Raw genomic sequence first — 24,212 nt, 5'->3', positions numbered from 1 at the left:
CTGTGGGGTTGGTTTGCCCTTTAGCGCAGACACAAAGATGGAAGGATTACATCTCGTTTCTGCTCTGGGTGCAGTGGACTGCTCTGGATTTTTTGACCCAAAATTGATTTAGTTCCAGAACTAAAGCTGTGGCCAAAACACGGCTGGTGTCTGATGACAGCGGCCTGTTTCAGTCGCCACGCAATGAGTGTGGGGACTTAACTCTTTCCAATAACCGTTTATTTAGATTTAAAAAAGTGTCTTAAACTGATACATGATGCTTTCCCAAATATGAGCAGTCATCCCTGAACCGTTTGCCTTCTGCTGGGATTTGTCAATTGGTAAAGGATTAGGAGTAGTGTAATCCAATAAGATTACTTAATCTGCTTGATTGAGGACTGTCAGACAACAAGACGAGGAGAACAATTTATCTGACGGGTGCTATCTTAAAAAAATCAGAGTGCAGGATTAAACCTTGGCTTCGTTTAAAGTTTAAATCATTAACAGGATTCATTCACCCTCATTTTATTGATCGGACACATAAAATGAGTTGCAGACTCCTTCAGAGGAGCCAATTTTGAATGACTCTTCCAGTTTCACCTCCTTTTAAAAAGATAAATCTGTCATTTTAAGATGAAAAACAGAAGCCGACAATTATGCAGCACTTTCAGCAGTTTTGTGTACTTCCAAGCAAAGGAACTTATCTTCCATTTATTTTTGCTAGTTTAGGAAAGACATTAATGAAACCGGATAGGTCTTAACTGCCATTTCCTACATCAATATTTCATTATTTTTTCCCTCTTAAACCCACTGGATGTTGTTTCACTACAATTAATCTCCCACCTCTACAATCTGTGCTAATTATAGTGCTTATGACTTAAAGGCAATAAAAGGATTAATCCACAGCCTCTGTACTGCGTCCAGTTATCTATCACAGAAATGTCTGCTAAGTTATTAGCAGGGCATTCAAAGAAGCAAAAAGAATAACATAACGTAGAAAGGAATCTTTTAAAATGACTTTAAAGGTTAAATCTAGTCTCTGCCCCCCTGACCCTGTCTAATTGGCTTGGTATAGCTCAACCACTTAACTCTTGGTTGCACCTATGTGAGGGAAATGAGAGCTATGATATATCGTTCTAGTTAATACAAGAAGATTTTCCACAAATCACACCAGGAAACTTTTTTTTTTCTTACGTTCCATGTATGTTTTCTTGTTTGGACCAGAACCTGAGAGCCTTCATCTCTGTGAGCAGAGTGTGCCTGCATGTTGACCCTCCTGTGCAGCAGGTGGCTAGTTTCCCTCCACATATCATTTTACATGTAGGCCAAAAGGTTCAGTTTGGGTATTAGCTAACCAGAGCACCTTCTGTCACGTGTTCACAGTGTCCCGAACAAGTAGTTTTACGATCCAAGATGCTAACGGCAGTAGAAAGAATGCTTAAGCTAACGGGAAATGGTTGAGACACTGTTTAAAGGAGGTTATACGGCCTGATAACAGTGGGATGAAGTTTCTATCAACACCTTGTCACACAAATGTTAAGTTTCCGTCCCCCACCCACGTGTAGATGTGACTGGTGGGGTTTGTGTTTCCTTTCTGTTCCCACAATAATTTGCCTCAGTTTCAGTCACTGATTGCCTCAAACTATCTTAAAGTCAATAAATAAAGAACTTACAGATCTGAAAGTAAAAATATGATCTCATGTTTTCATTTAAGGCCTCCTCCTGTTTGTTTATTTCCTTTGCAGATGCATTTTCTCTGCTCCAGAGCCATGTTCTGAACAAGTCCTAAATAGAAGCGTCAATAGAAGTGAGGAGAGGACAGGAGGAGGAGGAGGAGTGGGTTTCAGCTCAAGGTCTGATCCCTCTCAGTCCGAATAAACAGCCCTCATGAATCATTTGCTTCACAAACAGAAAGACCTCTAAACACCTTTACCTCGTCATAAGTCACAGATGACACAGGTTTTGCAGAAATGACGCAGTGATCGTAAAATATAACGACGCCAACAAAACAAAAACATCCCGCTTTGTAGAAGCATGTGAGAGCTGGTAGTGTTTGTTTGTACCTGTGATCATTAGTCAGGCTTCAATAGCTGTACAAGCTCCCTCTGCATCTCTAATGCAAGCCTAATGTTCTGTATCAGAGCTGGTATGTGTCTCTGAGTAATCTTCTGCTAATAAACCCTCAAGCTGGAGGTTACTCTTGGTCACATTGACTACTACAGTCAGTCAGTGAACCCCCGAGGCCCAGGAACCTAGAGTAAAACAAATGTTTCTCTAATCTCATTATGGCAAAAATGTTCAGTCCATGCAGGAATCTGAGCAAAATGTATTAAAAGCCATTTTAGGAGATGGTTAGCCTAAAAAGGAGCCATGAGATTTTGAAAGACTCAGGATTTGGTTACATTTTTAGCTTGATCAGATCTGATGACAGCTCAATCTGTCAAAAACTTCAATGTCTAACCTTTCCCTGGTGATTGAGCACACCATATCTAAAACCTAATAGATAGCACAGATGGAAAAAAAATCCAATTTATCGAATTCACTTACTGGGAAAGGTTAAAATTTGTGGTGCAACGGATCATCGTTGATCCGCTCAGATCAATATTTTCAGTTCAGCCCCGACATGATCCGCGGACTGACTTACAGAGAGAGAAGAGGAAAAAAAGCGATGCGCACATTCCGTTCCACAGCGTGGTCATTGCAAGCGGAACAAAGGAGGAGCCTGAACACTCCTCGTAATTTAAATCACCAGTATGGTATCATTTTGGCTTTCCTGTCCAATTTAATGAAGGAAAGAGGTTAGTGGATGAAACCATGATGGTGTGTAAGTACTCTGGAACAAGAAAGACATATGATGGTGGAAATACATCAAGCATGGAAACGCATTTGAAGCAACATCACCCCGGTGTTCCACTGACAGGAGTGAAAACGAAGCCCGCTTAAAATCCGCTTATCACCACGGCGTATATGCAGCCCCGTGCTGCACAATCAAACCTGGCAAAAGCCATCAAAACAGTACCGGTGTGTTTATAGGTGTAAACATGAGCCCATATTCAGTTGTGCAAAACGAGAGCTTTAAACACATAGTGAGAGTACTTCAGCCACGTTACAACATCCTGTCGTGCATATGTGTAGAACTGAGCTAAGTTATCAATCTGGGATGGCTGCCGTTCACTCTCTTCGTGAAAAGGAGGAACGTTTAGTACAATACTTAGAGCTAATTGGGTGATGTCCCAGCTAGTACACACCTTCCATAATACGCTTTCAGCCAATCATAGCGTTTCATAAGCTGATAAATCAAACTTTTTCAAAGTCTTGTCTGAAGAAAAGCACAGACATTTCCATCTAAAAATGCACAAAGTGATTCTCTTCAATCCTTTTTTAAATGAGAAATTCTTGCTATTTTAGCTAAAACCAAGTCAATTGTGGCATCAACAGGTGAGTCCTCCAGCATAGCCATGTCTGTAATACCCCAGCAAGGCCCTTCTGAATGTCATCATTCCTACATATCCAAACCCATAAATCACTGCTGGTATGTCATTAGTCTGAGCCAGTGGTTATTCGGAGGCGGATGTATTAACGGGAGTCTTTCTAGATGGATTTGTTGTGAGACTGAAACTCAGTTTTCGCTACAATCTAGCTTGTGGTACAAGTTTAATCGCATGCACACTTCACAGAAAAGGTTGTGACAGATCTTTATCAGCAGGAGAAGAAAAAAAATGTGTGAATAACAAAAGGATAAAACCTGTTTATTTGTCTTGGATTTTTTTTTTTTTTTGCTCTGATGCAAAAAATGAGTTGAACGATACGAACCGTTGAATTTTGAGATCCACTGCACCCCTAGTAAATATTTAAAGTCAGAAAATGACATTTAGATTCAGTGGGCATTACAAAGGAAACTTGCGAGACCAGTGGGAATTAACTTCCAGAAGATGACATTAAAAGGTGAAACATATTAAAGCTTTTTTTTTTTGTATACCATTCACAGCTTATAGTAAAGTAAATAGAGTTAAAACTGACAACTCCATTCCTAGTCATAGAGAGAGCAAAAACACTTCTGGTTTTGACAGCCAACACCAGGAATGTTTAATAAACGTATTCTCTGTCAATGCTAGTTCGAAAAGAGAAATTGCAGAAAACCAGAATCAGTCGAGTTTTAAACCAGAGATTGGGAAACTGGCCGCAAATCACTGGCTACATTCACACTGCAGCCTTAAGTGACCCAGCGATTTTATGGCCCAAATGTGACCTGCATCTGATCTTTTCATGACAGTCTGAACAACACAGCATTGAGGTCTGCAGTGCGAACAAAGCCTTTGATCCATCTCTGAAATTAATCCTTTTTTTTAACAGTAAAAAAACATGAGGGCAATATGAAGGATCCAGAGGGTACAAAAAGTTTGAGCGTCCGCTCCTTGGAAAAAAAGAAAAAGTTCTGATTGCAAAAGCTCTCTGGACTTATCCTGATTTATATTACAAACTGACAGATTTCCCATGTATATCTGCAACTTCTGAAGACAAAACAGTGTTTGTTAAAGGAGAGGTTCGGTTTTTTACACTTTAAGCCCATTTTCTGTAGTGTCCAGGATGAAATCGAATGATCGACACCAAAAGTTTGACAATTGCTCCTGTCTCTGCTTTTTGGCTCATTTAGAATCACCCCCTGGCTGCTTTAGAATGGCTAGCATAGAGCATGTCCGATAATGTCCTTAAAACAACCTTAAACGTTCTTTTTTTAAAAATATGCTACTCACCGTGTCGTCAGCGCTGTTCAATGACGTTCCAAAAAAAGTTTCGTGAAGAAAAAACGTTCCTGTAGTGTTTTATTTAGCATTTTGTAAATCCCATTGAGTTCTGTAGGAATAGTCAATATTCCGCTGCCACCGGAAACGGAAATGGGGCCTGTTTACACAGTTGTAGTCTTTTCGCTTCACTCTGTGTACTCCGACGTCGAGAATCAAGAATCCACCTTTCGTATTCCATTTTAAGAGTTTTTTAAAGTGTTTAACAGAGACGTTAGCACCTCGACGTCGGAGTACACAGAGTGAAGCGAAAAGACTACAACTGTGTAAACAGGCCCCATTTCCGTTTCCGGTGGCAGCGGAATATTGACTATTCCTACAGAACTCAATGGGATTTACAAAATGCTAAATAAAACACTACAGGAACGTTTTTTCTTTACGAAACTTTTTTTGGAACGTCATTGAACAGCGCTGACGACACGGTGAGTAGCATATTTAAAAAAAAAGAACGTTTAAGGTTGTTTTAAGGACATTATCGGACATGCTCTATGCTAGCCATTCTAAAGCAGCCAGGGGGTGATTCTAAATGAGCCAAAAAGCAGAGACAGGAGCAATTGTCAAACTTTTGGTGTCGATCATTCGATTTCATCCTGGACACTACAGAAAATGGGCTTAAAGTGTAAAAAACCGAACTTCTCCTTTAAGGGGAACATTCTTTGCAGCCAATAAATGGAAAAAGCTTCATCGGAGAGTCATTTTAGACCATTTAAAAGATCTATCCTTGTGGTTGCTCTAATGGTCCACATTTGTTGCTCTTATAGTGCGTCTATAAACCACCCCTCTTCACACCGTGGAAAGAAACCACACTTATCGAACAAGGAAACTTTTAACAGTGATTAATCTTTATGTTTGTATTAAAACTGTTCATTTTTCTGCAATAAATCCAGCAAAAACGTATAACTTGCGCTCTACTCCCATTAACCCGAAGCCAAGATGAAATTTTCAGCCTTGCATCAGTCTCTATAGCCTCACCCATGCATTTTTTATTAGAGCTTTTATATTCCCCACCTCATTCATCCCAAACAAAAGTGCTTTTTGTATGGCTTAAAACTTTAAATCAGTCAGACAGATGATTCTTGTTTCATTACCACAGTTGGTTACATATACGCTGCATCCCATAATCTCCCTTAATTTTGTCCACATTTTGTCACATTATAACCACTAATTTCAATACATTTTATTTGGATTTTTTTTTTTCGTTCAACAAAAGCAATGGATTGTTGCAAGAAGGAATAATATTAGTAATAATAATAATATTGACTGCAAAAACAAAAAAAGAATGTTGAAAGTTTCTCCCATTTTAATAATATTAAAATGTCCATAGTTGTGGGTTTAAAAAGACAAAATATAAGCCCACAATACTATATCCATAGATAACAGCCTATTTATTAATAATATATCCTTGTTGTTACCATTAGCCATCGACTCTGCGTGCAGGAGAAAGTGTTAAAGTAAATCCACTAAACCAGCAGCATTTACAGACCTCCTGTGGAAGCACATGTTTTCCGGGACATTAGGCACTCATCTATAATAACTGCCTGTTGATCAAAATGCCACAGTCGTGTTTCTGCTCTTCTAACCGACACAAGGCCAGCTTCCACTTACAGGTGCGTCTTAAAATACGCTGCATCAACTTATCCCAGGATATCCTGTGATTTAATTCGCCCTCCGTGGTGTCACGTTTCTGAAAAGAGCGAGCAGCGCAACAGCAAGATACTGCTCTCAACTTTTGCCCAGTTTCATAACACTATGAGACAGAGGGATTAGCAGGACCTTTAAATACCTTAGCCAAGAATAAAATGTCGCAACTTTGTTTGGTTTACTTGTTAAAAAAAAAAAAAATGTGTGGCAGATGGTCAGAGGGAGAAATACATAAGATGAGATAAAAGCCTTGCCCAGAGCTGAGATATAAAGCGTCTTCCCATCTTGATGCAAATTGCAGAAGGGTTCATTTCCCAAAGCTCCTACGCAGTTTTCATGTAAAGATGTTATAATTTTTTAAAGTCCTCTAAAGTTGAATTCTTTAAGTCTGATATTTTGTTGTTTTTTGTGATATTAGAGATAAAATGATCAATAGATATAAAGGTGGAGATAACTGGGTAGCTCGGACAGCAGATTATTGTATGGATAGATGGAAAAGGGACAAGCTAATGGGTTGGGCGGCCAAAAAAAGAAAAATAGCCAAATAAAAAAGGATTTTTTTGTATTACATAACAGTTTTGGCTCGCAGGAGCTTCCATAGATGGAGTATTACTCCCACGGTGCCGTTCCGCAAGCGACCTCCTGGATACCGGTGAATGGGAAGTTAGTCCTGAAAAAGGAATAAAATCATCCTTTGTTTGGAACTGGTTTGGGTTTGCTGCGACAAACATGGAGAAAGAAACCCCACACTGCAACATTTTCCTAAAGGCTGGTAGCTATGAAAAATGCCAATCTCTCCAGAACAAACCTCAGCTAAGAAACAGCCAACCGTAGCTGAAACTTTTGCGCAAAGCACCACATATAAGAGGAAAGGAGCACAGTACAAAACAATCACAGAAGCGGTCGCTTTGAACTAGGCTTGTCCCGATCCGATACGCCGATATTGGCAAAAAAATGCGTATCGGCAAAGCATGTAAAATGCCGATCCAGTTTTAAAAAAAAAAATCCGGTCCGTATTTTCCAGTTTCGCTGATTGAAACGATCCATTCCACTATTTTGCGCCAGTGTTACTCTGTTTTGCATTTTTATTAAAACTTACAGTAATACTTGCACCTTTAACTGTTTACAGTTTTACTGCTCACTGTGCAATTTCAGATTGCTATTCATAATTTTGTCCAGTTTGTGTTTATCTCTTAATAAACAGGTAAGTTTGTTGTTACCAAGCATTGTGTTTTATTCAATCTCACCTAATTTAGCTGGCTAGATGTTATCAAGAGTACTAAAACCCTTTTCAACATGAGTCTTACAACTAAGGCTAAATACTTTAACTTAAACTTAAATACATGCTCGGATAGGCTGGTATCGGCCAGTATCGGTATCGGATCGGAGGTCCAAAAACAATATCGGTATCGGATCGGAAGTGCAAAAACCTGGATCGGGACATCTCTACTTTGAACATAGTTGAAGACATGGCGCCCATATATACCATGGAAAAGACCGGGTTTATAAATATGATTAAAACCTTGGACCAAGCATTTGGACCGGAAACGTTTGTGGAATGTAGGGTAATTAACAAGATAGTTATCATTAGGTATTAGGATGGGACTTTTCTGATGGTTAAAAAAAAAAGATTTTATGAGGTGATTTTCTCATTATAGAATGTTTTTTTTTATTAAAATGCTGGATTAATTTTTATCCGTATACCCTTACGGACAAATGGAATATAAAAAAAATCTAAGATTGGACTTATAATATAGCCTCAGGAACGCTTCACAGGTAGGAAGTCGAAGATTTCTTTTTTATTTTCTGATTTAATACGCCGCTATATCTTTATTAATAGTTCCTTTGTGCTCATGTTGTCCATAAAGTCAACATGATGGTCGAATGATGGTCGGTGGAGAATCTAAGCTTTCTATTTAATGTAAATATGTACAACAGAGCGCCAGTGGATGTTAATAAGTAGGTGGGAGAAAATCGGGGAAAAAAAAGAAATAAAACAATCTGAGATTTTATATTTAGACCATATTGCCCAGCTCTGATAAATATAATGTCTTTAATTGGATAGGGAATAAAGAAAACTTCTGAATATAAACTGTAGACTTGGAGCACCAAAACAGGGGGAAAATCCTAATTTCTTTAAACTTTCTGCTCCATTTGCAATTGCATGTTAACCTAGGGTCACAAACATAAAAAATAAAAGAAAAAATATTCTGCAGCAGTATTAACAGCATGAGCAAGATTAATACATTGGCCTTCATCTAAGTCGCTAATGTAAACCTCTGGGCAAAGGGTATAGATGGCTGCTCAAACACAAATGTCAGTGACAGGGATATCTGTTTTTTTTTGTTTGGTTTATAATAGTGCCTTTAGAGCTCACTAGTAATGCCTTCACATGGCTGCGTCGGCGCACAGACACAGCAAGGTTGCTACAGAGGGAGCAACTCCCACATGGTCACGATTATCGCCTCGATGGAATATGATATTTCTTTTCTGGAGACTGGCAGTGAGAGACGGGACAACAGAGCATAGGCCATTACCTTCCAGTCGTGTCCTTGCTCTGCAGCAATATCACTGTGCTGTTATATAAACGATCAATATATCCTCACCGATCGGCCCATCTGGCCTCTCATAAAACTGGTGATCGACTTCAATCAAAAAGGAATCCAATTTGAACTCGTGTGAGGTGACTCAGAAGGTGAAGCTAAACAATGTGATGAGTATTTAATTTCCTTTTGACCTTAGTGATCAGAGACAGCTTTGTGTTTGAGATACAAGAGTAAACATATCAAACAACACTTTAAAAATCATAGTTTTCTGGTCTTTGTTTTAGCCAAACTAGATTTAGACTTGGTTAATATAGTTTATAATAAACTTAATATAGTTTATGATTAAACCTGAAAAACCTGAGAAGCTGGATTAGCTTTTATATGCCTTTCCGCATATCTTGGCTATTTTTGTTTGCAACAGATGAGTCTATTTAAGCACTATGTAAATTAGAACAGAAAAAGAAAGCTTGGTCCATCAGAGTGCCTCATGTTGGCAAACTTCTGCCTTAAGTTACAGGTTCACTATTGTGAGGATATCCCAACTAAACCAAAAATTAGATATTAGTTTTAGGCTATAATTTGCCACATTAATTAAAAAGCTCTTTCAAAGCCATTTGATCATTTGGATTATGTTAGATTAAGTATTGTAAATGAGTAGGATCCTTCACACAGAGACAATAAGCACACAGCACCTTGAATGTGAGCTTGAAGTAAGCAGGTTTATACACAGAAGTCCTTCAACAATGTATTCTAGACAAGACAGAATTATTTTCATGAAAATAAGGCAGCAAAAACAAACTGCATGGCTAAATTGCACAGTAGATTACAAGAAAAGATCACACAACTTTTAGAGGAAGCTTAAGTCCTATCTCATTGATCTTTTTTTCTAAATATAAAACCCATGTTTTTATAAAACTCAGTGTTTACAGTTTAATTGTTTGGCTTGAGCAGAAAGTTGATTGAAATCGTGTTTGTATGCTTTCCCTGAAAGGCTTCCTCCAGATTAAGTAGCAGGTGGAGTCCAATCACAAAGATAACTGTGTGGGTCGTGCACTTTGAAATGCTACACCGGATATGATTATTGGAAAGGGTAGGTGATATGAGAAAACAAAAAAGCAACTTTAATGTGTTTCATAGGTCTGCATCTAGAGTAAATAGGAAACCCTTTAGGGTGGTAAAGTTTGCATATGGGTGCAGACACATAGGAAATATTCCAAATTTTAGGACATTACCAGAAAAACTTGAATAAAATTTGATGAACGGGCATATAATTGCTAAATAAATGGAAAGTGATGCATAATTCTCACAATTTAAGTTCTTAGGCTTCCAGGACATGAAAAATACTACTTTTTGTTGTTGTTTTTAAACGGCAAAGAGCAAAGCAATCGAAACTACAAGCAATTAAGTTATGTTTTGCTGCTTAAACCTTTTTGGACAAAAACAAAAAACTAACTTTATTTCAGCCACACCAACAAACACATTAGACCCTTTTTAGGGAGGTGTATTATATTAAAATTACACAATAAACAAGTAGACTACAATTATATGCCACTTTGTTCATATTAAAGGTTGCTAATTCTTTGTTATATAAGATTTTTTTATTTATTTATAACTGTGTTTGATGTGGATTTCTAACAGGTATCTGAGGAAAATCTCATTATGGTTTCATTCTTATACGACTCTTGATTCATAGGTCTTTATTCAGAGTATAGAGGAAACCCTTTAGGGTGGTAAAGTTTGCATATAGGTGCAGACACCTTGGAAATATTTCAGATTTTAAGTCATTACCAAAAAACTTGATTAAAATTTGATGAGCCACATATAATTGCTAAATAAATGAAAAGTGATGCATTATTATTGCAATTAAGAAAGTTCTCAGTTATCCAGGACATGAAAAATACTACTTTTTGTTGTTTTTCTTTTTTCAACCAGCGAAGAGCAAGACAAAGAGCAAAACAACTGAAACTACAAGGAATATAGTTATGTTTTGCTGCTTAAACCTTTTTGGATAAAATCAAAAACTTTACTTTAGCCACAATAACAAACACATTGGGCCCTTTTCAGGGAGCTGTATTATATTAAAATGAAACAATAAACAAGCAGACTACAATTATATGCCACTTTGTTTAGATTAAAGGTTGATCATTCTTTGTTGCTCATCATTATGTTTTTTTCATTCTTATCCGACTCTTGATTCATAGGTCTGTATTCAGAGTATAGAGGAAACCCTTTAGGGTGGTAAAGTTTTCACATGGGTGCAGACACCTTGGAAATATTGCAGATTTGAATTCATTACCAAAAAACTTGATCAAAATTTGATGAACGGGCATATAATTGCTAAATAAATGAAAAGCGGTGCATTATTCTCACATTTAAGAAAGTTCTCAGGCATCCAGGACATGAAAAACACTACTTTTTGTTGTTGTTTTTTTAAACGGCGAAGAGCAAAACAACTTAAACTAAAAGGAATAAAGTTATGTTTTGCTGCTTAAATCTTTTTGGATAAAAAACAACTTTATTTTAGCCACACCAACAAACACATTAGGCCCTTTTCAGGGAGCTTTATTATATTAAAATTAAAGACTAATATTATATGCTACTTTGTTTATATTAAAGGTTGCTCATTCTTTGTTATATAAGCATTTTTTTATTTATATATGTGTGTGATGTGGATTTTTAACAGGTGTCTGAGGAAAATCTCATCATGGTTTCATTCTTATACGACTGTTGATTGTAAGATTGACTGCACACATTAGATATTTATGCCGACTTATCTATAAATTTCAAATAAATTAAATAAAGCCTGTTGCTTTTAAGTGATAAAAACGAAAATCATACTTTCTCAAGGTTATTGTCATTCCTGGAGCCGTTAAGTCGTCCCTGGAGGGCTAGCTAAAAATGTTAGCTAGCTCGATTTACCTGTTAAATAGGAAGGTAGCATTTTTATTTTTAGCTGCGAAGCTAATCTGCTTTTATTTATTCGACAACATAAAATGGAATATAAAATAATATGTCTATATATAACAGCTCGTAAATATGAAAGCCGTGAAGAAGAGGCGACGGGCCAAAAAAGGCGGATATGAATATAAAAATAAGCTTTTTTTAATTTATTTTTTATTCTGTGGTGTCGCAGAGAGGTAAAATAAAAAAGAAAGGTTCTTACCCAGCACGTAAATCGTAGCAAAGTTTCATGAACACTGAGGATCCCTCCGGTGCTGCTTTTATCCTTCCGTACACCTGCTGCTTCTCAAATTAGCGTCTATCTGTCTGCCCGCCTTCCTCACTACGACGTCTGCTTTCCAGGTCCCTCCATCCCTGCAATGTCCGCCGCCGCTCTCCGCTCAGCACCGTCAAAACGACTGTATCCTCCCCGGGGGTTATCGTTAGACAGCGGGCAGCCTCGTCATTATAACAGGAGAAAACGCAAATAATGTTTAGAAAAGGAGAAAAAAAATACCAGTTGCGTCGTTCTCGGACAGTGCCGTTATAACCCGCTATAAAGAGACAAGCCGTGCCCTGTTTCTTCTTCTTCTGGTTGATATCACCGAAACAAGTGGGGAGATTTTCTTAAAGGGGCCGCAGCCGATTTACTGGCGCTCCCGTGACGACAGGATGTGTGTGCTTTTTTTTGGGGGGGGTGCTCTCTACCGCCTCCCCGTGGCCGCTTTTATTATGTGTTAAGTGCCATATCTAAATATAAATACAGAAATAAATGAATTCTCAATAAATAAATAAGCATTCGATTAGTTGCCTCAAAAAATAATATGTAAACAAATAAATGCTCAGACCCAGCCCTCCTAATTTGCATAATGAAGCAGAAATGCATACAGAAATGTAAAAACGACAGAAGAAATAAATAGCGTTGAAGAAATAAAAAGGGTAAAAAAAATACAAAGGCAGAATAAAACAGAAAAAATATTATATCATGCACTTACATAAATACTTAAAAATATAAGTAATAAATAAATAAAATTGAAGATTATAACACACAATAAATATATAAGGTAATTATTACAAAGGCAAATAAATAAAGAAGTGAATTAAAAGAGATATACACATTTATATCTCACTGTGTAATTTAATTTCTACCTACATTTATTTGTTTATTGTATTTTTGGGGGCAATTTAATTCTTATTTATTTATTGAGCATTTTATTATTTTTGTATTTATTTTTAGATATGACAGAGTTGGTACTCCACAGTGGATAAGATGGCAGAGAAAAAAAAGTGATCAAACATATACAAATAAAAATTTAAATATTAATCTATTAATTATTACAGAGCCTCCAAGCGGAGAAGGTGGGGAAGAATATTAGCTAGGAAAAATGCTGTAAAAGTATTAGGGGGAGAATAAAAAATCCTAGATTAAAAAAATTGAAAAAAGAAAGGAACCCAGGGGGCATAATTAGGGGGAAATATTAGGGGCGAGATAAATATAAAAAACACAGGAAAAACTAGTCACACAGAGGGGGTAAAATATATAGGGGATCAGTGAGATAGAAAGAATAAAATAAAGTTAACATCTATCAGGACATTGTGGTGTAATAATATGGACAGGGCGTAAAATCATCCATAAAATATTTAATATTTTTTAAATAAATATCTTTTTCAAATATTAGTGTTTTCCTTTGTAAGTTTTGCGTTATTCTCAAAAACTAAACCTAAGTGTTGACTTTATATTTTTTTATCTATATACTTTTTTTCTTTTTCCACCCCTAATGTATGTCTCCCACCATTGCATAGCTCCCTTATAAATGATATGTGGATTTCCCTTCAAATTGGTCTATGCATCTTTTGGTAATAGAGTATTTTCATTAGAAACCATTGATCATCATTTCACATTACCACTGTTTTTTCACAGTGAGTTCATTTAGTTACAAGGATCATCATACTTACTTAAACCAGTGTCTCTAATTATTGATTTGCAATAATTAGAAAGGCCATAACCCACAGATTGAGATTTTCCAAACCTTTATTTTCTTTCTCAATTGTCAAAACATTGCATTTTAATTTGTTTTGGACATGAGGACTACAGGAAAGCATTTCCAGCATCCACATTTCTTGATGCAACAGGATGTTCTGTAATGCCTCTACGCTGAGATCTTGGCTGTGTGTTTTGGGTCATTGCAGCAATCCGAGGTTAAGAATGTGCTGGGGCATTTTTTTTTTTTTTAATCCAGGATTTCTGTGTTTATTGCTGCATTCATCTTCCTCTCTATCCTGACTGGTTTGGCAGTCCCTGCTGCTGAAAAACATCCCCCATAGGATGATGCTGCCACCACCATGCTTTGCTGCAGGAATGGCATCACCCTGCAGTGCTTGGTTTTCTCCAAATGTGGATTTTGCACCAAAGAGTTTATTGTTTGTGTTATCAGACCAGATATATGTTTATTTTTTTCTCATGGTCTGAACATCTTTTAGGTGGTCTGGTTGGTTCAAAATGTCCTCTGAACGAAGAGGCCTAATTGGGACCTGATTTGTGCCTTGAGACAATCCTGTCTTGAAGGTCTACATCGTTTCACTTTATGGATGGTGTCTTTCCCAGTCATGTCCATTCTGATTTTACCTAAGTTGAAATGTATTTATGCTGTTGAAACATGTAAACAGTATGCGCCTAAGGTCAATTTTAAGCTTAATAAAAAAGGCTGTGAATACTTATGTAAATGTCATTTCTTAGCTTCATATTTGTGATTACATTTGCAAAAATCTAAAAAGAAAATACATAGGACTAACAAACAGCGTGTCATTTGTGCACTTATACAGGTGGAAATATGAATTTTTGGTTCCTAAATCAAAAAAAGGAGAACAAAACAGGAGTAATAACACTTACCCGTGGTTACCAGTAAGTATCAGAGGCAATGTACCCTCATTGCACTCTCTGTGCTCGATCTGTTAAGAACTCGCTTTTACCAAATGAATAATGTCGCTATTATATCACAGAGCCTTTGACAAAGCTGAACTACAATCAATTAATAATAACCTGGCATTAATCCCAGGCTGCTACAGATGTTAGCAGACTCCATTTATCAAGGTCAGTGCAGCATCTGCACTACCTCTGTTATGCAAATAGATTTGGGCCAAAAAAATACTCCTACACAAAAATAAAATGTGTTAGATTTCCAGTGTTGGTATTATACCCATGTTATATGTGGAACTGGACAGCCACTGAAAGTCAGACTAGCTCTGTGAGCCAGGTGAAGCAAGTGGACCTCACTTCTCTATTAAAATGGGTGTGCAAACAACAACAGTAGACTTCTAAGTTGTGCTTCTGTTTTAGAATCTATTCAATATACTCTGTAGTTAATGCTACTTTTTTTTTTTTTTTTTGCCGTGGGGCGACAGTGCTGTAGGGAGAAGAAAATTAACAACTGAAGGGTCACCAGTTTTATCAACTGGGCAAGATGCTTCTCTCACCCTGCCTGCTGATGGTAGAATAGAATAGAAATCAGCTTTATTGTTAGTATAGAGCAATGAAATAAAATCTCTGGACTAAGGACCAGTCAGCTGCTATTGTGCAGCAGCTTAGGGTTGAGGGTCTTGCTCAGGGACCCAGAGTGGCAGCTTGGAGGAGTGAGTGGGACTTGAGATCAGGACCTCCTGGACCCAAGCGCAGTGCTCTAACCACTAGGACACCACTTCCTGGTGTTACCTATTAGATCAAAGTCCCTGTTTCTGCCCCAGTGCAACTATGGCTACAAAGTAACTTGCCACCACCTGAGTGTGAACAATTAACCCCAGTGGTAACTTTTTGCACTATGCACTAGTGTTAGACAAATTCAACCCTAATATGTGATAAAAATAAAAATTAGGAGTGTTGTTTCAACTCTGTCACAGTGTTTACTATTAAACACTTTTAGAAGTGTTATTTTAACTGTGGAACAATAAAGACACTTTAAACGTTTTAATCTTCCAAAATTGCCATATATTATGTGATACAAAACACATCTACATAATCCTCCCTTGCTGTAAAATGAATCAAGAGCACATGGAAACTGACCATAAGAAAATGCCTTTTTCAAGACTGTATGACATCCAAACTAGTTATGCTACAAAAAAACCTATAACTAAATTGCCACTAATGAATTATATTGCCTTCATGTAGTGGCTGTAGAGGGCCTGTTATGTTGCTCCAGATTTTCACTTTAATTTACCACATTTTTAACAAATACCAACATCTACACCCAAAAAAAATATTCAACCCCCTCTTTAAGGTGACCCAATTTCTTACCATTCATAATACTTAAAGTAAATGGTTTAATTTATTTAGGAATATTTAACTGATATTACACAATATGTTTGAATATTTAATGTATGATGCAAAGTAACGTAAAATTCTTGAGTTCACTAAAAGTTTAATCTTGTGAGTCTTTTAAGTGAACTCAAGAATTTGAGGTTACTTTGCAATGCTCTTGATTACTTCCTTTAATTGTCGGACCACTTTTCCCAGAGAACGAGTCAGTATGGCAGGTAATTCTACATCTAAAAGAGTTAGATGTAGAATTACCTGCCAATAGGTAACACCAGGGAGTGGTGGCCTAGTGGTTAGAGCATTGCGCTTGGGTCCTGGAGGTTCTGAGCTAGTTTATGGCCAATTCCACACAGATTAAACCATAAGTTATCTTGAGGCCAAGATCCATTATCACAGGCAGCTAAATAATTTTGACGATGTGACATGCATGCATGTTTGTTAAAAAAAAAACAGTTTTTGCTCTTAAAGTAAATACAATTGAGTTGATAAAACCAATTAATCTGTCATTGGGTTACCTAAATGCTATGAGGTAGTTGAACATAACTTAATTCATTGCAGGCACAAATATATGTCAACAGAATTTGATTTTATTAAGTTGAACCAATCAAACTGTCACGGTTTAGGTTGGTTGGTTGAGGACCCATAAGCAGAGACCAGGAGGCTGACGTGAATCTTGTAAATTTAATGAGTAACTGAGACAAAATACAAAAATACAAAGAAACAAATAATCATGTGCTGGGCCAGAGATGAGGAAGCAACTAAAAGCAACTACACTAAAACAAGGAACCAGCACTGAGTGACTGCAGAGGTGGAGTATATAAGGGGAACAGAACAAAGGATGGGCTAATGAGCTGATTATGGAGCAGGTGATAGTGGAACTAACTAGAAGGAAGCCAAGGGGAAAGGAAACAAGCACAAGGAGGCAACAGAGTAACTGAATACTGCTTGAATATAATGGAAAATAAACCAAAGATCAGCAAAACAGAGTAATTAATAACTGAAAACTCCCCAAAAGGGGAGAACCATAACACAAACATATCAAAATCAATTTTCTTTTAAACGAAAAAAAAAAAAAAAATGCGTTAAACGGACTCACTGAAATTACACCATACAGATTAATGTTGATTTGGTTAAGCAAGCAAAAATGTATTGGATGGAAAAACTGCCATCAATTAAATTAAGTTAATCCAATGAGTCGTTTTTATGGTTACAAATGTAGCCTCCTCGTTTTCATCAGCTGCTTTTTTTTCACACCAACATTCGCATCTTGTATGATTTGTGTTTTGTTCAGGCAGCAGAATCTAACATCGATGTCTCGCCTCCAAAGCAATACCAAGTACTAAGTACATAGAAAAGGCGTGAATAAGACACACGTTGGTGTTTTGAGGCCAGCAGGATGTGGCGCTTTGACAAAGAGGAGAGTCAAAGAAGGAGAAACAGGAGTCAACTGACCTCTGACCCCTGAGATCAAGCCAGAGATTAGGAGGAGGAAAGCAAAGGTCTGCTGTAAGAGTACCAATGAGCTCAGTAACAATCACCAGAGTTAAGTGTGAGTTTTCCTCTATCTGTTCTGCAGCTGCAATACTTTACATATAGCGTCATTACTGCTGGATAATGCAATAATGATAAACGCTTGTCTGAAAGCTGTTTGTTAAAAAAAGCTACAGAGCAAGGTCACATCCAAATCAGGGAAATGTTTTCTGTACTTTGACCCTGAAAGGATCTGGTTTTAAAGGTCAGCTGTAGTAAAATAAAATTAACCATTTTCTTTAACATTCTTAGTTTGGTCGTCATGTTAGTGACAATAAAGCAGGAAAGACACCAACAGGGACCCATTAGAGATCATAATTGCAAATTAATCTACCTTCAAAGGATTTTACACCTATTTCTAGTTAAATGAAAAACATTTTGCAGGGAGAAATAGTTTAAGCTCTAAAGGAAACATTTATAATGCTCCAGGAAATCCACTCCAAAGGTCAAATCGTGCAATTCTGAAAGAATTTGCAAAAGCCCAAGAGCTCCATCTCAAAATCAAAAGATGTTTTTTTCAGAGTTGTTTTTCTCATTCGTGTCTACCGCTTTGTTCAGACTTTTTTTATCCTTAATTTTTTTTTGCTTCTAATTTCTTTAAAATTGCCGGTTTTTGTTTCTATTTTTGTAAAGTTTGATATTCTGCCTATTGATGCAATGTGTTTCTTGTCTTTTTTTGCAGGACTCTTTGTTTCTATATTCTTATATTATATGTAAAACAAACTCAGTTCCACTAACAAGCATGGCGATTGAAGAGTAATATTTTGTTGTTAAGTCAAGCATCTCAAATCCAGAACTAAACCTTAAGCAGCCAAAAGAATTCTTTAACAAAATGGCTAAAAAAGAAAGGACCAGACCTGAGTGTGATTTATAATGACAGTGTGGGACCATAGTACAGCTTTACATAAAAAAATGCATATTAGCGGCACACAAAACCTAATGTATTTATTTCATTAGAATAACTTTAGGGATTTAATTAAAGCACTAGAGACTAGGTGGTCTTGACAGAAAACTGATTCTTATAGTAAGATAAGTTAAGATTTATTTTTCATACAGAACAGAGTTACTTCTAAAGTTTTTCATCCCCTATGAATCCATCATAAATCTCCAATGATTTCTTGTTATGTAGTTGTCAGCTCGTCTGCCTGACTGCTGGTTGACAGTTGCCTTTTGTATCTCTGCTTCTTTCTGTATGTCTGCTTCTGTCTCTCTGAACCCCAGTGGGCCTCGTCAGATGGCCGTTCTCCTACGCCTGGTTCTGCTGGAGGATTCTTTCTGTTAAAAGGGAGTTTTCCTCTCCACTGTCGCTACAAGCATGCTTAGTGTGAGGGATTGCATTCAAGTCAATGAGTCGATGCAATCAGCTGGTTTTCCTTAGATAGAAAATGTTGAATCAGTTTGACTGTATTATCTGGTTGAATTGTAAAATCTCTTGAGATGACATGTGTTGTGAATTGGCACTATTTAATTAAACTGAAATGAATAGCATTGAATGGTTTTGTTAAAACTAGGGGAAATCCTTGTTCAATAGAAAACCTTTGAATTCAGGTTTTAAGATATCATTTTTCTGAAACATAACTGAATCCGATCATCCATCCCATGACTATAATTTTCAGGAGCGCTTTAATATCTACAACCCAAAATAAATTAGACATAAAACAGGATTGAATAATAAACAGGGGCTATAATGCTTTAAGACTGGATTTATCTAACTCCTTCACAGATAGAAACTACTGCTGCTGTCCAGGTTTTTCCTAAATCCCGCCTCTGTGCTCATTTACAAACTCAGTAATAAACCTCTTAATCCTAAAGCAGCATTTTCTGGCAGGTTGCACAACCACGCATGTCTTACGCAACTGCCAGAGCCCCCAGAGTCAATTATAGAACAGTTGGGAGGAAGAGGAAGAGGAAGGGAAGGATGGATGACGAGGCTACTGAAACAAATCCCACATTGATAAGGCGGCTGATAAAATTCAGACATCTTGTATTTCGCTTTTGATTGAAAAAACATAAATAAGGTATAAAAAAATCTACTTTACATAGCAGTTAAAACAAATCTGAGATTTGATGCAGAAGAAAAAAAACTGAGGCTTTTTTCAGTGTTAGAGCTTTTGTAACATTTGAGAATATTTTTATTTTCTTTCCTAGCAACACTACCAATGTTATGTAAGTCTGATCATTTATAAATATGGACTGGTACTTTAAAGATAACAGGATACTTGTTAGATTAATATGCAGAGGTGCAAAATAATCGCGGGTTTCCCAATTTGCCTAAACCCCTCAGCCTTATCTGGCAAACATGTTGATTTACAACCCTTTTTGGATAAAAGATCTACAGGACGGTTTCGAAAAATATTCTCCTGTCTGGGAATTAGGTATAAATTTTTTTATTGTAGAAACTTAAGAGAGAAAATTAGGAGAGCCAAAGTTTAAAGAAAGAAAAAGCTTGATAGAAGTTGGAATTTCTGTGTTTTGTCAGAGGAACCGTCTTCTATCATGGAAAATGTTGAGTAATTAGCTCTAACTTTTAAACTCCTGTTTTATGTTTCTAAATGCCATCTTAACAACAGTTAAAATAAAAAAGTCAATATATTATAATTATGTCCTATATCGCTGGAATTATTCTTCTTTTTAAAAAAGTATTATAATATAATGGCAAATAGCAAGACATCTTACATTTGTAGATTTAACTGTCACTGATGCCCTTTATTAAACTATGATTTGACAGGAAAGGAGGTGGAGATACTAGGAAAAGACATGAGGCAAATGGTCAGAGAGCATGGACGTAACCGGGGTTATCCACGTCAAGGACTGTGGCCTTTGTGCAGGGATGTTCCCACGCCACCAAACTGAGCCACCAGTTCTTATCTCAGCAACTCTTTGCACTGACCCTGACTTCTTGTTCCTTCTTTTCAGGAGTGATAAAACTCTTGAAAGGATCATGATTTCCAAGTCAAAAATCTGTAAAAAAAAAAAAAAAAAGTTAAACTGTTCACTTGTTCTTTCACAAACACGTATCACAAAAATCTGAAGCATAAGTTGAAGAATGTTACTCTACAAACACTTTTTTTTCTTCGGTCCTTGTACTTCTTGCAGAATTTCATACGTACTTGGTGATTTCTTGCTGCCATTTTTCTCCCAAAGCTGTTGTCCAAAGTTCCTCCCCTTCGCTTGTGCCACCCCCACCTACAGCCAGCAATGAGCCAGCTGCCATTATGCTTCCATTTTAGCCAGGAAGGCTTTTTACATTAACATAGAAGAGTTGATGTCAGACATTCTTTGTAGTTCATCCATTTTTGATAATTTTTATTAATTATTAACTTGGTCAGTTTTAATTTATTTTACTGGGAAATTCTTTTTTTTGTCTTTAATGGAAGGGTATGTACATATAGAAATAAATATCAATGTGTCGCTTTTTTTTTGTTTTGTTTTTAGTGGCATAGCTCTTTGTCATTTTGAGTTATTGTGTATACATTTTCTGGGGGGAAAAACAAGGGAATCCATCCCAACAGAAGCACATGGTGTCATAATTTTGGCACTGATGAATGGATTATTGGTTTATTTCATCCACCTGTCTAGCTCCACCCATTTTTCATTCTCACTTATTAGACCCACCTGTTCAAGTTCCTATTTAAACTGTTTATTCACAGCCATCAGTTCCAGATTATTTGAGCCATACCTCACTGTGTTTTATCTGATTACCTGATCCTGACTAGTTTCTGCTCCTGGATTTCTGAGTTTGCCTTCCCCTGTTCTGATCTGTTTGCCTGACCTGTCCTCAAACTTCCATTGGATTCGGCTCTGTCTCCTGAACCAATCTTGGATTACCTCCTCTGATCTCTGATCTTCTGGCCTGGACTTCTGCTTCCTCATCGACACCAGCTTAGGATTTTTCTTCCAGATAATTCTGCTCTTCCTCATCAGCTGGCTTCTGCTCGTCGGTCTGCTCTGCAGCACCTTTGGCTTCAACTGCTGGAACTCTCTGGGCGGCTTCCACTGCATGTGGTGGAAAATCTTCCAGCTGGATTCCTCTCCTTCCTCTGAACTTAATAACCATGTTACTGACTCACATGCTGGCTATCGTTCCCCGTCAGAGTTACATGGTCACTAACCCGTGATTATCCCTCAATGGAGGTTCAAGCCATCTAGTCCTATTTGACGAGATACAGAACTCTCAGCAATGAATAAACGGTTTTTCAAAATCCCTTCAGTCTGTCTGCCTGAATTCTGGGTCCAGCGTTTTGAGTCCTGACACACGGAGCTTCGGATTTAACCTCGGAAGAATCAGACAGCACTTCTGAATCCTACTAAGTGAAATATTATTATTGAAAACAAAATTAAAGGAAGTAGAGGATATTAAGAAACCACTGGAAATCTTGCATGTCAATGTTGAAAGACTAACTGACCATTCGGATAAGATAATGGACCTAATGGTGGAAATGAAAACCCTAAAACTGCTCAATGCAGAAAAGGATTATCAATGTTAAAAACAGAGTAGCAGAGCTGGAACAGTTCTCTAGAAAGGATGGTGTGATTACAGGGCTAAAAACACTGCTGTGGAAAAGGAGTGAGGAAAACTGGACAGATAAAGACCCTGCAATGGTGGAAGAACAGGTAGCTGCTTTCCAGGAGACCTTTCTTAAGTTACTCTTCACTTCACAGGAACTATACTCTTCAACCAGCTTCCTCCTCATTTCTTTGACCTCTCACCAAATGCATAAAGTATTTGTTACTTTAATAATTTAATACTTTCTTTAACTTAAACTGTGCACTTGTTCTTTCCCAAAAACGTATCACAAAACATCTGAAACATAATAAGTTAAAGAATTTTTCCTGTCCTGTTCCACAGTTTACATTCATATTAAAGTTTTTGTTTAAAAGCCTAATATGCTGATCTGTTAACTTAGTTTTGTTTGTGATATATCACAATAAAATGTAACTAAGTTAAGCTAATTGAATATTAAGGCAGACTCTTTGAGGCCCTTGGAGTTTCTTGACCTCCTTGCACCTTTTTTGATGTTCCTCATTATGTTCTGATCATTGCTTTTTAATTTTTAACTGTGCGTGCCAAATAAATTAATGATAATAAAAAAATAATAAAAACAAAAATGCTTGATAGTAGATGAACCCCAATAAAACTAAAAAAATCTTTAAATGAGGGGCGGTTTGTGATTTTGATCCATATTGGCCGTTGCCCTGGGCAATAGGGTTAAAGGAGGGCATATAATCTCAAAAAGCCATATAACATATATACCAGTTGTGATTTGAAAGTATTTGTGCATTTCGGGAATGTCTTTGGTGCAAAGAATCTACATATTTTATGTGATTTGAGCACAACTGCTAAGGCTGCAACTAACTATTATGTTGCAAATCAATAAATCTGTCAATTATTTTTTAAATTAATAATCGTATAGCCGAAGCTACCTTAAAGAAGACTTTTTACGAAATGAAACCAGGTGAAAATAAAACTTTTCCACTTGAGGAGTTCTGGGTAGAGCATATTGATGAAAAAAAAAAAAAAGATTTTTATATCTTAAATGCAAAATATTTACATATTTTCTTCTACAATTTTTTGTAATTGCTTCTCAAGGTTGGTTGCTCTGTCAGCTAAAGGGATGTTTTTGAGTCTCTACACTCCAGTTAACGATTAATCGATTACTAAATTAGTTGAAAATTATTTCAATAATCGATTGATCAAGATTAATTTGATTAATTGTTTCAGCTTAATTACTGCATTGCACTGCTCTGCATTTTGTGCAGCCCAGGCATTCATGTGCACTCTGATTGTTCAAGGGAGCAGCATAAAGAAGGGCCTTCCCCTGGGTAATGCCCATGCATGAAACATCACTGTAAACTTGGAGGTAACTGTGAACCTTTCCACATACATAGCCTGAGCACAGCTGTGTCAGCCTACAACATTTCCTTATCAAATAAGAACAGATGAGGCTGTTACAGGTAAATCCAGGTTTATGGGACAGCTGCCTTTCATACTGAAATAAACATAGATATTTTTTACCTTATGTAAGTATTATATAAGTAAACCAGATACTGAGGTTGTAAGACCTGAGCACAGCAGTTCTAGTTCCAGCTAAATAGGGGGAATTGTAGTGTTGCAGCAGCAATTGTTTATAGTAAAAGTGGTCACACAATGTGCATCTTAGAAAAGTTTATAAAAATACCAGATAGGAAAATAAAACAAATAGAATATTATACTGTGCAGTGTTTTACAATGTAAATACTCTGTATCTGGAGGATTTAGAAAAAGAATAACAGCTGCGGACATTTTTACAGTAATTAATATGTGAAAAATAGCATCAACACCAGAGATGTACAAAAAAAGGACAGCATCAAACTAACAATGTACCTGGGACTGTTTCCTGCATGCCTTCTTATTCTTTGCCCTCCTATTTCCATTATGGCAACTGTCAAGGAAACAGTATGTGCCAAAAAATCCTAGAAGGCACA

The 24,212-nt window shown here is 36.9% G+C and overlaps 1 protein-coding gene across 4 annotated transcripts in view; it reads right to left on the bottom strand.

Moving 5' to 3' along the window:
- Positions 1-12,507, bottom strand: part of gramd4a (GRAM domain containing 4a) — a 45,464-nt gene extending 32,957 nt beyond the window's left edge. For all 4 annotated transcript variants that reach the window (XM_038274539.1, XM_038274541.1, XM_038274540.1 and 1 more), the window contains exon 1: positions 12,132-12,507. In XM_038274539.1, coding sequence (XP_038130467.1) covers positions 12,132-12,160 — 29 coding nt within the window. In that variant the 5' untranslated portion in view covers positions 12,161-12,507. The remainder of the gene's footprint in view (positions 1-12,131) is intronic.
- Between the last annotated feature and the right edge of the window lie 11,705 nt (positions 12,508-24,212).

This window comes from Cyprinodon tularosa, unplaced genomic scaffold, assembly GCF_016077235.1.
Source record: "Cyprinodon tularosa strain WSP-4 unplaced genomic scaffold, ASM1607723v1 ctg92, whole genome shotgun sequence".
NCBI lineage: Eukaryota > Metazoa > Chordata > Actinopteri > Cyprinodontiformes > Cyprinodontidae > Cyprinodon > Cyprinodon tularosa.
Note: the sequence above shows the minus strand (reverse complement) of the source record. Positions and strands in the feature narration are given on the sequence as shown.